We start from the raw sequence: 12,500 nt of genomic DNA, 5'->3' as shown, positions 1-12,500 counted from the left end.
CAGGAAGATCTCTGTAAGTCTGACACCAGCCTGGTCAACAAGTAAGTTTCAGGACTGACAGGGTTACATAAAGAAACCCTGTGTCAAAAAACAAACAAATCTTGTCCCAAATACGAGAGAAGATGAGACCGGGGGAAAAATTCCTTTCTAATAGAAAAGAAAGGATTATTTTGGGTGATATCCAGAGGTTTCTAACCTAGACAGAAATGTCATATCTTTCTGGTTTATTCAGTCTCTTAGAATTCCTCAACATTCTCCTTGGCTCCCAGGAACCCCAGAAGCCCCCCGTGCACCTCAGAGAACAACAGAAGTAATAACCCCACCTGACCTTCCTCCCTATGTCCACTACACACCCGAGGACTGAGACTGCCTGGGCAAGGTGGCCTGCAGAACAGAGATTCTGACAGGCACCTGCCCTGCCTGTGCGTGTCCAGCCTATCACCTGCCTGGTGAGGAACTTCTCCTGTGTCTACAGCCTTCCGGAGGAGTCGACAACATGGTTCAGAGATCTCCCATCGGGTCAGGTCATGAGCACTTTAAAGAGAGAGAAGGAAACACTATGTTAGGACACATCCAAGGTAATCAACTCCATCAGCACTAGGACAAAGGGAAGGTGGCAGGACAGCTGCTCACTTGTAAAAGGCAGAGAGACGCTTCAGGGTGGCTGTCAGGCTGTATACCTCATCCTCATCTAGGAAGGATGACTAAAGAACAAATAAGCTCACAGCAAGAGTTTCTCAAGAATTTATCTTTAACTCCAGCCCTCTCTCACCCTCCCTGAGGTGCCCTGCCATTTAGCACCACCTGTATTAGGTCATCAAGCTCCTGCTGGAATCTATCAGTCAGAAAATCTACTAATTGGCTTCTGGCAAAGTCCACTCTGCTGAAGAAGGTGAACTCTGGTTTGCAGAGCAGATAGAGGGCATGGGCTGCTGCCTCAAGCACCTCAGGCTCTACATGCTTCACCACCACCTCCTGGAGTTGTTGCAGAAGCAGCTCCAAGTGCTAAAAAGGAGACAAGGTATGGTGGGCTATAGGCTGAAGAGTGACACAGGAGGATGAAAACAGTGGTGTTTATTAAAGATAAGATATATTTAAAAGTATGGCATTATATGTTCTTCATAAACCATGGGCCTTGTGAAAAACAAACAAATTAACCAGATACTAGAAGAATCCTTAACCTAAGCAGGGGAGCAGCAAGGTCTAGGAAATGGTCTTGCTACCTACTCACCTTCTCCAAGCGCTGAGTGCAATATATGCTGAGGTCAAAGTAACTGAGCAGCTGGAGCAAGGGAGCAACATTCTCTGCATCTGCTGAGAACTACAGTGGAAAGAGTGTCCTGTTAATTCAGGGACAGGAAGTGAATCCTTTCCTCATCCTGCCTTGGGGTTGGTCCCTTACCCATTTATGCTCTAGTTGTACAAGAAGCTCTTACCTTGGCAAGGAGCTGGGGCAAGAGGGGGATGAGGTGCTCAGCCAGCTTCACCTTATCATAGGCTTGAAGCTTGCGTTCTTTGGCGGTCAGACTCTGAGATTAGTCATTAGGGTGGAAAACTGTGAAGAAACACTGGGTACAGAAGGTTGGTGTATCTGCACACACTTCTGCTCCCTTCAGATGTCTTTTATATGGAGATAGGACTCTTAGAAGGAAAGATGGAGGGCCCTAACCCAGAATATAGAAATAAAGACAGCCAATAACCATCTGGCTCTAATAATACTAACCTACTAACCCACTGTTCAAGCTCACCTTCTTTCCAGTGATGCGCCCCACTGGTGGGTGACCCTCTGCAGCTTGCCGGGCACTAGACACAAGGATTTCTATCAGCATTCTCTCTTGCATATCACCCAGATCTGGGATAGAAAGAAGATCAAAAATAAAACATCACAAATTAACCACCCTCCATCTCCCTCAGCCAAAAGTTAAAATTAAAAAAATAAATAAAAATGAAAAAAAAAAAAAAACCAAAAGCCCAAACCACTCAGTTTCACACAAGAAGGTGCAAAGATACACAACCCCAGCTACCATGTGACTGATACGCACTCTGGTCTTTCTGCAGCAACAGGTTTGTCAGACTCTCCCAGTCCTTCAGGTAAGACCCTGCACAGTCCCACAAGCTGTCTACTAAGTAAGCAGCATGGTTGTGATGCTGTGAAAGAAAGTTCCCAGTAAGTTATCCACCAATGTCACATCAAATTGTTCCAGCAAGTGGCTGTTGATAAGCAGGATCCTCCTACCCGTTGCCCATCTTGTCCTCTACTTCCTATATTACCTCACTCTCCATAAAGAAGGCCAGTAAAAGATAAATGAAAGTTTTCTGGGCTTGTGGACTCCGGCGTCGCTCTCTATCACTCACTGCTTTTGCCCCACATTCAGGATGGAAGATCCTAGGATGGTATAGGTGGAAAGAGCAGCATGGGAAGAAGTAAGGACAAGAGAACAAGTAAAGAGCCAAGGAACTCCCGTAAGATTAAGAGAGAAAAGGGAACAAGAGAGACTTCAATAATTTTGATAAGTCTGTAGGTGGAGAGGTGACAGAGAGAGAAAATGAGAGGACAGTGTGACAAATACATACACCACTTACTTCCAATACACAAATTCCCCTGCAGAAGAGGCCATAGCACGATTAGAAATGTATACAATGGAGTAAATTTTCTCACAGTCTGCACTAGTCAGCACTCCCTCCATGTTCCTGCCAAGAAAAAAGGAGAAAGGGTGGGGGGGGGGGCATTAATCTTCTCACACAGCAAGGTATATAACAAAACAAGGCAATACCTATAAGGATATGACTCAAAGAAAATGTTTTAAGAGTCAGAGAGAGGAGTACAGAGAGTTAAAAATAGGGAAGTCCCCCTCTAACCTACAACTCAGGAATGCCCTTTGTCTTCTAATCTGTTTGACCCTCCTAGCAAGTCTGTTAGGCTGCCTCCCCACTTCCCACAACTCACTTCAGAATAAGGGTCAGCAATCTGATGGCCTCCACTGCTACTTCACACTCTCTGTCCATGACCATGGAAACCATCCGGTCCTATGCAAAGAACATTATCCAATCTCTCACTGCACCCATTCCCAAACACCACAGTCTCCCTGAGATTTGAAATTCCTAACACAGAGGAAGTGGGAGCTATATCCAGAAAAGCTATCAGTCTGCCAGGTGGAAAGACCTGTGATAGGAAAATGGGAAACAAAGCAAAGAGCAAAACCTGGAAATGGCGTCTCATCTTACCTTGAAGCGATTTGTAAAGAGCTCCATCCGTAAGCTCAGCTCCTGGCTGCTGTACAGCCCTGCCAGAGCCTTCACACACTTTAGGCGAACTTCCTTGTGCTGTTGATGAAGGAAATAGGAGAAGAGAAACGTGACTGACAAATGGTCATCACAGACTCCAAGTGCTCCTCACTGTTCTACATTCTGGGCATGGGTGATTTCTACACCGAGGACTCTTAGAATGTAAAAAATAGTAAAAAGCTACCTTCTCACTGAAAACACAAAGGCTCATAGAAGAACTAGACAATCATAATGAAAGGAATCCCTTTGGATGACTCTGGCCCTTGTGTTACCATCATCAACTTGCTGTTTAGAAGAGATCCCTTCTTCTATAACATACGAGGTTTCAAAGGTATTCTGACTGCTGAATGTTTTCCCCTTTCTGCTTTATCTTACACTCCCTAGCACTGAAGTAATCTCAAGATTCAATACCTGGATTGAGAGATAATTGCTCAATGTGTTAAACATTTGAGTGGCAGAGCAAGAAAAGGTAAATTATTTCGGGATAGGTTAGAAGAAGTGGGTGACAGGGAAGAGGAGGAGGCTGACTTAACCGCACCTTATCATGCAGGGTCCAGCCGATGTACTTTAGGTAGCTGTCATTAAGAAAGGAGGTGCTGTAGCTTTGCATCCAATACCCAAGCTCCTCAATGCAGATAGCACGGATCTCAGGAAGGATATCCCTTAGACAGAGAGACACACTGGCAGATTACCTTCTCTCAAAGGTTACTTTTTGGCCTACCACACAGCCCTCTCAATGAAGTTGTTTGTGACTAAACACCAGGTACCCAGCCTTTCATTTCTTCATTCCAAAGTAAATACATAAGATATATGAAATTAAATCTTCTTTCTATAACCAGCATATGAGCTAGTTTAACTTTAAACATCTTCATCCTTTATATTCCTTTAAAAGCCAATTTTAAAAACTCACTTAACTGTTAGCTAAAATGTGTTATTTTTCAATTCTACTTCAAGAAATGATTAAAGTTATAGAGAATCAAAAGTTGAAATCTAGACAAAAGTAAAACACTACTACAAATACTATTATTTCTAAAACAGATAAGACTTAACTCTACCAGTTCTTCAAACACTATGAAACTCCCTGACCCTTAGCATAGTGAAAACACAGACTTGGCTATGAAAAGGCTTGCTGAGCCAGACCACCTTTCAGGTCTCTGCCCATGTCTGCTCAAGTCTCCAACTCTAGAAAAACAGGAGGCAGGGCCAGGACTTGGACAAGGTCAAGAGAAGGAGAATTCTCAGTGATATCTTGATCTCTGGTTTTCTTTCCCAGAAAAATTCACAAGGTCCTTTGTAGGTAGGGATAAACCAGATCTTAACTAATTCAATATATCTGTCAGTTTTCATTCCAGCTGCAATAGTCCTGAAGCTAACCAAATAACTCAGCAAGGACCTTGTCATTTCCCATGCTATACCAAGGACAATGGCTTCAGTAAGAGCCTGTGAGTGACTTACCTGTACCGATGGACAAAGACACCTCTGAAGATGGCATTCATCATCCCCTCTATGTCCTCTTGATTCTCTTGGAACTGGAAGAAGGAACAAAGTCAGACTATCCCTCTTGTATCTCAACAGCATACTGTCACAGATATAGAAAGTACAGCTTCTACCTAGTTCCTGTTTATTCAGAAACAGTGTAAACGCTCAGGCAATCAATATTCCCTTCTAACTCCAGAAGCAATACAGTTTAACACTACAACAGTTGCTTTGTGTTAGTAAAACCTAATGTTCCTGGGGACTGGAGAGATGACTCAGAAATTAAAAGCACATACTGCTTTTCCAGGGAACACAGCTCCGTTTTCAGCACTCATGTCAGGTGGTTCAAAAATACCTATCACTCCAGCTCCAGATCTAACTTTCTCTTCTGGGCACTTTGTACACATACACACACATGAATACATGCAAATCTTTTTAAAATGTCCCTTCTGATTGGGGTTACTCTATTCATACCTAACTCACAGTTGTGTTTTTGACTACTGTTAATTAGGAAAATGAAATCTAAAAACCTATTAAATGTATTTATTTGAGGAAGAGAACATTAAAAGAGGTTCCAGAAATACTATCATCAAATAGCCTTTCTTGAATTCCGAATGGGGAATGTTAAGTATGGATTAACTAGCAATTATTAAAGAATCATGACATTTGGCGGCATAAAAAATGTTAACATGTAATAAAACTGTGTTACTTTTAAGAGGTTATACTTAAATATTTAAGGTTGAAGAACTACTATGCCCACAGCTTACTATAAGCTATCAGATAAGCAAATACAATGAAATATTCATTGTTATGGAATACACTGTGAATATGGTATTCATTATAGATGTGTTCTATAATATCTTTAGTTTTTCACATTTAAAATATCATCAGAACCAGAAACTGAGAAAAGACCACTGTAATAAGATGTACTGGAAGTATATTTCAGAGAAGCAGACTAAAGGCATGATACACATTCAAAAATGAACAGAAGGAAACAGTATGGTAGGGAGACTAAAGTGGGAGAATGACAACTGATGGAGAGTCCAGAAAAATAAGAAAAAAGAATCACACTAGTACATTTCTCCCTTTTTATAGAGATGGTATCAAATATCATGCAGGTTAAAAGTATCCTTATATGAAATTCTTGGGACCAGCAGTGTTTCAGATTCTAATTTTTTAGATTTTAGAATATTTGTACAAGCTTTACTCAGTGGGAACACAATTTCTAAACCCAAATTGGAAATGTACACCAAATTATAAATTTTTTGTGTGTCATATTGATGCTCAAAAAGTTTAACAGAGCATTTCAGAATTCAAATTTTTAGATTAAGGATGTGAACCAACCTGTATTATCTATTTATATGTGTGGCATCTATCAGAAACTAGTTTGTAAATTATAGTGACAAAAATAATGTTATGTGAACTTAGATCTTTCTCACACACATACCTTCCCTCTCAAAATAGTCACTGAATTATACTTTGTTGTTTTGTTGGTGGAGGGTGACTTTTTTTTTTTTGACACAAGACCTCATTATTCAGCCCTGGCTGGCCTAGAACTCACTACATAGAGCAAGTTGAACTCAAACTCACAGAGATCCTGTCTCCTAAGTACTAGGATTATAGACATATGCCACCATGACCAGCTACTTTGGAGGTTTCTGAACCTTTGCTGACAGTGAGAAAATGAAACTGCAGAAAGTAAATCTGCAGATATAATGAGGGTCTCTAACACATAATTTAAAATCCTAGATAGTTCTATTACTATGTGTAGGCCTTTAACATCACCCTGATAATGGAAAACAGCAAATGACAATGGAATAACAAAGTTTGCCTCTCAGGCTGATACAGCTCAGTAAAGGTGCCTACTTGGCAGGTGTAAGGTCTTGGATCCAATTTTCAGTGCCATAGAAAAAGAGAAGAAGTGAGCAAGTAAGAGACATGCACACAGTGACAAATATTTCCTTCTGTTATAGCAGAGAAACAATTATTTTTAACGAGGACTAGTTAAACATTACTATTTAAAGTTTAATGAGTCTAAAAGATTTTCCCAGGGCTTATTCCACTAAAGGTATTACAGTTTGAATCTAAAAATTTCTCCTCCAAAGGTGTACACACACACACACACACACACACACACATATATATACATACATAGAGAGAAAGCAAGAGAGAGAGAGGGAGGGAGGGGGAGGGAGGGAGGGAGAAGGGGGGCAGGCCACCATCTCCTAATGGACCTTTAAAAGGTGGCTGGATCCCAAGGGTTCTAATTTCATCAATGGATTAATCCATAGATGAGTTCATAGCTAAATGGACTACAAGGAGGTTTGGCCTAGTTGGAGTCATGTCTTGGAAGAAAATAGCTTGTTCCCAGACCCCGTCTCTCCTCTGTCTACTATGAGATGAGTCACCCAATTGCAGCAGAACCTCTGTGCTATAATAGTTAGCCTCACCATAGGCACAAAGCCACAGAACTACCTGAATATTTACTGAAACCTCTGAAACCATGAGCCACAATAAAACCTTTCCTCCTTTAAACTGTCTCTCTCAGCTATCTGTCAGAGTGATAAAAAGCCTACACAAGGAAGACAAAACAAAACTTGTATGGCTAGGTAGCCAATTAACTCATTGTTCCATTTAAATGGACTGAAAGGTAAAACTGCTCCTTTAATTTTTTTTTATTTTTAAAAGTTTTCGTACAATATGTATTGGCAATAGTTCTTGACTTCAGATCCTCCCCTCCTTATCCATCTGAGAATTATCTCTCTTTTTAAAGAAAAGGAAACTGAAGTTTAGAAGTTACATAAGGTCCTCTACAGTAACAACTACCAGACAAAGTTCATATCCAGGGGTGACTCAAAGATGTGTGCTCTTTCTGTTGCCCAATAACATGGCCTCCCTTATCATTTGTTTTTCAGCACTGTACATTTAACATGAAATTCAAACAACTTAGCATGCCAGTGTAACATTTAAACATTGATAATGCTTACAGACCAATGGAAGGTGAATGAAAGTGAAATAAAGGAAAACTCTAACTTCACTCCAAATTAAACATCTGTAAGCCACTGTCCCCAAAACAAAGGAACACACATGACTTCTAATAGATGAGTGCAGGAACACTGTTGCTATCCCTATTATTCTTTATCTGAAGGGCTGCTTGAGACCTGCGCTTACTGAGAGAAGTGATGGAACCTGATTAGGTCTACACAGCAGAAGATGGAAGTTGGGAGAGGACGGAAGGGGCCAGGAATCTTCCTCACCTCTTTTCGTTTCTCCAGCAGACTCTCCAGTCGTTCCGGTGCTCTCTGCTCTGGCCCCTTGTTTCGTTCAGCCTCATACTGACGTTGATTGTTGTCTTTGTGCAGACTCAACTGGAGTGCAACTTTTACCAGAGAAGTCATTAGCTTCATGGCTTTGAGTCAGAGGAAACAAGAAAGTCATTGTTGAAGTCAGAGGAGAGCATGAGTGCAAAAGCGACAGGAAAAGGATAAAAAATAAATAAACAAATAAATAAATAAGCAGGGTGACTCTGAAGTCCTAAAGTTTTCTGTCCTAGAATGTGCCTCCTCAGCAACTTTTCAGGCCTTATTTTATGTGCCAGTTTATTGCCAGAAGTATGCTCTGGGAAGATAGAAAAACTGGGAATCAATAAATACTGTTGTCTCCCCTTTCCTATGTATACCAACTGGTGAAAAGCAGGGGAGTGGGTCTAGAATAAAAGCAACAAGGTACAATAACATTGATGCAAGTAGGAAAGAAAACCCAGAAGATACGTACAGCAAAGCCCCACTAATTTCAGGACAACCAACTGAGTTGTGTGAGTGCTCACCAGCCAGGGTACTAGTATGACGAAAGGCTCGGACCTGGGAATCTGAGAGGCCAATGAGCAGGGAGATAAGGTCATCCATAGGAAAGCCATCATAGAGGAGACTGTACTGGCACTGATAGACGAAGGTCTTCACAAACTCACAGAAGCTTCCCTGGAACTTCTTCCAGGATGGACCTGGAGCTGTCAGGGGATAGTCCCCCGAGTCCTAAAAATGGTTTATGAAAAGGATAAGAAAATTACTAGGTCCATGAAAGTCCAGGGATTAGAAGTCAAAATTCAACAGCATAATGAAAATATACTCTATATACTTCATTTCACATTATCCCTCAACCCCAAGGCCTGTCAGCTAATTTCTGTAAGTCTTTTCTATATTCAAAGAGGCTGAGATCTTTCTTATAAAAACTATTTCCAAGAATCAGAAGCCGGGCGTGCCTTTAATCCCAGCACTTGGGAGGCAGAGGCAGGCGGATTTCTGAGTTCGAGGCCAACCTGGTCTACAGAGTGAGTTCCAGGACAGCCAGGGCTACACANAGAAACCCTGTCTCAAAAAAAAAAAAAAAGAATCAGAAATAAAGGGGTAATGAGCCATGTGTTTTAAATTCAGACTAAGAAGAGCATGAGCTTCCTCCACCTCATTAAACTCTTCCGTTAGGTGTTGGATGATCTCTGAATTGGACATTGTCTTGAACATCTCAGGAGTCACAGTGCCTAGAAATTGAAGGAGATAAGAGATATAAAAGGAAAGTAATAGGACACAGATACATTTGAGGATGAATCAGAGGAAATATTGGAAAGAGCTTAGAAGGAGCAATCACGCAATTTGAATCCTTTTTAGTTATAGGCTGTCATTCATTTGTACAACTGCTATGAAATAACTTCTGAAAAATGCAAAGGAATTATGTAGTGAAAGACTATGGTTCAAAAAATACCCCCAAACTGAAAAAGAAAACAAAACTAGGCCAGATGATGAATTCTTGTAAAACAATTTAACATCCCTGGCCCAATAAACTAAACCCTGGTAAGTGGAGTTGGGGGCTCCAAAGATCAGATAGCTGAGGAATAAGATTAATGGACTATCTCATCTGCAAAAACTAAAAGGCACTCAATGTTTTGTGCACCCCTGAAATTCCAGCACTCAGAAGGCTGAGGAAAAGATAGGTGAAATAGATGATACATAGAAACAAGTAATAGATTTACCCCATATACAAAAACTAAAAAAGCACTGGATTTCAAGTGCATACCTATAATCCCAGTATTCAGAAAATTGCATGAGGCAAGAGGACTGCTTCAGGATCAAGGCCAGTCTGAGATAGTGAAACCTCTCAAAAAATAAAATGAAATAAAAGCCTCCAAAGGTATGATAGTCCAGTTCTAAATCTGTGCCTATTGTTATCAAGACAGATTTTTTTCCCACCAAAACGTTGTGCCTCAAAATCATCAAAGTTCCCTACTAAGTTATTATTCAATATGTAAGCATCAAAGTGTACTTAAATACTCCAGCTCTTCACGCTTTACCTTTTTTTTTGTAGACAAATTCAAGCATACTCATAACCAGAAGCCGAGTTTTAAACAGGAAGGGTGGGAACAGGAAGGGTGGGAACAGGAAGGGTGGGAAGAATCAGGAAGGAGTGGGGAGTTTCCTCACTTTTACATCCACAGGCTCGGATGAAAAAATTAATGAGCTCCAAGAATCCTGCATTTTCATCTTGCTTGTAGTTTTCTAGCCACTCATCCACCAAAGACTAGGAGAAATGTGTAGATGATTTCAATTCCAACAATATGACACAACATAATATTGTATTTCATCTTCTCAAATGAAATACACAAATTTCTCATAAAAATTACAAACATCTTTTTAAACATATTGCTGAACTAGAATGGAAGGTAGAAACATGGGTAGGTAAAAAATGAGATGGTAGCAATTCTAGGAAGTAGGAAGCTGACTTTTGATGAAAGGGTTTTACTAAACAAGACGGCTATATAGAATGCACAGCCTAGGAAACAAAAGCCTAAGGTAAGCATTCCAAGAAGAAGCCCAAGAGAAGGCCACCAAATAAAGTGGGTCCTGCAGAGCTGTATTCTTATGAAAACAAAGAATGGGAAATGAATCTACGGGACCACTGGGAGCAAAAGGAGAATGTACATTATAGTGTAGTTGGTAAGAAAAAGTGAATTCACTCTCAAGAATTATAACCATACTTAATCCTTAGGACTGGATTTGCAGCCCAGATTCTTTCTACCTATATGACCAGAATAATCTCAGGTAGAGAGCTTATTTTAAAGTGAGTCTTAGCAAGGATGGTGGTGAACAGCTCTAACTGCAGTATTAGGAGGTGGAGGCAGGAGGAACAAGAGTTCAAGGTCATCCTCAGGTTCATAGTGAGTTTTAAGTCAGTATGGGGTACAAGATACTCTGCCGCAAAACAACAACAGCAAAAAGTATTCGAAAGTGTTCCCATGTTAGGAAAAAAATGTAGATTTATCTCTCACCAAAGAGTTCCAACACAGAGCTTTGAAGAAAATGAGTGTGTCATAATAAAAACCTAGTAAAAACATATGAGGAAAGAAGGCACTGAAAGTAATAATTATTAAAAAAGGCAATTATAAGCATTCACTTATAAGACTGAAGGTATCACCAATTATAAAATGGTTTCATGGTTAAAGAAATAACCCAAATAAAAGTAGAATGCAGTAAAATTTTAAAATGTGCTAGCATTGTAGAAATGAGAAATAAATAAAATGTAAAGGTTTACAGCATATGGCTTAGTAGTGGAGAGCACTTGCTGCTCTTACACAGGACTTGAGTTTGGTTCCTAGAACCATACAGTGGCTCACAAACACCTGTAACTCCAGATCCAGAGGACACAGTGCCCTCTTCTGGCTTTTCAGGGCATTACAAGCTGGCATAGGCGCTCATACACATGAAATTTGGGAGGATCTCTGAGTTCGAGACCAGCCTGGTCTACAGAGTGAGTTCCAGGACAGCCAGGGACACAAAGAAACCTTGTCTCGAAAACAAACAAACAAACAAACAAAATTTTTTTTAAATCTAATGAAAACAAAAACTTCACTGGATAGGTTACAGGTAACTGGACACAGAAGAACAGATGGCAAGATCAATCAATGAAATGTCCAAAATGCAACTCAGAATGGCTGACAGATGGAAGTCAAAGAAGTGTTTAAGAGATCTATGAAGAGACTGAAACGGCCTAAGATCTAACTGAATTATAATATAATAAAATGAAGAAAGGGCAGTATCTTAAAAGACTCTTTCATATATATTGAAAGACATCAATTCTAAGATCCAGGCAGCTCGTGGCTCTCTCTAGCATGACAAATTAAAAAGGAAACTTTACCATTTAAAGGCCTATAGGACATCAAAACACAAAAACAAGAAAATCTTTAAAATAATAAAAAAGAATCAATTACAAAGACCATACATTTAACATTTACAAATGAGAACTATGAAAACAAGTACACTGGCCTTGAGTTAAGCAGGACTATTAAACTTAAAATGAAAATCCTTAGTTGTATAAGGTACATTTTAAGAGCTCAATGCACATATGGCTAGCGGATACTATGCTAGGGAAACACTGATATATAGAGCCATTATAAAATTCTGTATTTTCATGGAAGGAGTTACAAAGACAAATTTTGGGGCTGTGACAAAAGGATGGACCATCTAGAGACTGATATCCGGGGATCCATCCCATAATCAGCTTCCAAACGCTGACATCATTGCATACACTATCAAGATTTTGCTGAAAGGACCCAGATATAGCTGTCATTTGTGAGACTATGCCGGGGCCTAGCAAACACAGAAGTGGATGCTCACAGTCAGCTATTGGATGGATCACAGGGCTCCCAATGGAAGAGCTAGAGAAAGTACCCAAGGAGCTAAAGGGATCTGCAA

At 40.3% G+C, this 12,500-nt stretch overlaps 1 protein-coding gene across 3 annotated transcripts in view; it reads right to left on the bottom strand.

Moving 5' to 3' along the window:
- Stag3 (stromal antigen 3) overlaps positions 1-12,500 on the bottom strand; it is a 32,862-nt gene that overhangs the window by 13,074 nt on the left and 7,288 nt on the right. For all 3 annotated transcript variants that reach the window (XM_021161886.1, XM_021161888.1, XM_021161887.2), the window contains exons 5-21: positions 10,233-10,329; positions 9,219-9,295; positions 8,588-8,792; positions 8,019-8,170; positions 4,741-4,814; positions 3,824-3,947; positions 3,226-3,324; positions 2,948-3,027; positions 2,584-2,691; positions 2,272-2,386; positions 2,043-2,148; positions 1,749-1,852; positions 1,437-1,529; positions 1,232-1,321; positions 805-1,005; positions 634-704; positions 447-534 (exon numbers count right to left, since the gene is read on the bottom strand). In XM_021161886.1, the coding sequence (XP_021017545.1) occupies positions 447-534; positions 634-704; positions 805-1,005; positions 1,232-1,321; positions 1,437-1,529; positions 1,749-1,852; positions 2,043-2,148; positions 2,272-2,386; positions 2,584-2,691; positions 2,948-3,027; positions 3,226-3,324; positions 3,824-3,947; positions 4,741-4,814; positions 8,019-8,170; positions 8,588-8,792; positions 9,219-9,295; positions 10,233-10,329 (1,884 nt within the window). The remainder of the gene's footprint in view (positions 1-446; positions 535-633; positions 705-804; positions 1,006-1,231; positions 1,322-1,436; positions 1,530-1,748; positions 1,853-2,042; positions 2,149-2,271; positions 2,387-2,583; positions 2,692-2,947; positions 3,028-3,225; positions 3,325-3,823; positions 3,948-4,740; positions 4,815-8,018; positions 8,171-8,587; positions 8,793-9,218; positions 9,296-10,232; positions 10,330-12,500) is intronic.

The sequence above is a fragment of the Mus caroli genome, chromosome 5, assembly GCF_900094665.2.
Source record: "Mus caroli chromosome 5, CAROLI_EIJ_v1.1, whole genome shotgun sequence".
Classification (NCBI taxonomy): Eukaryota; Metazoa; Chordata; class Mammalia; order Rodentia; family Muridae; genus Mus; species Mus caroli.
Note: the sequence above shows the minus strand (reverse complement) of the source record. Positions and strands in the feature narration are given on the sequence as shown.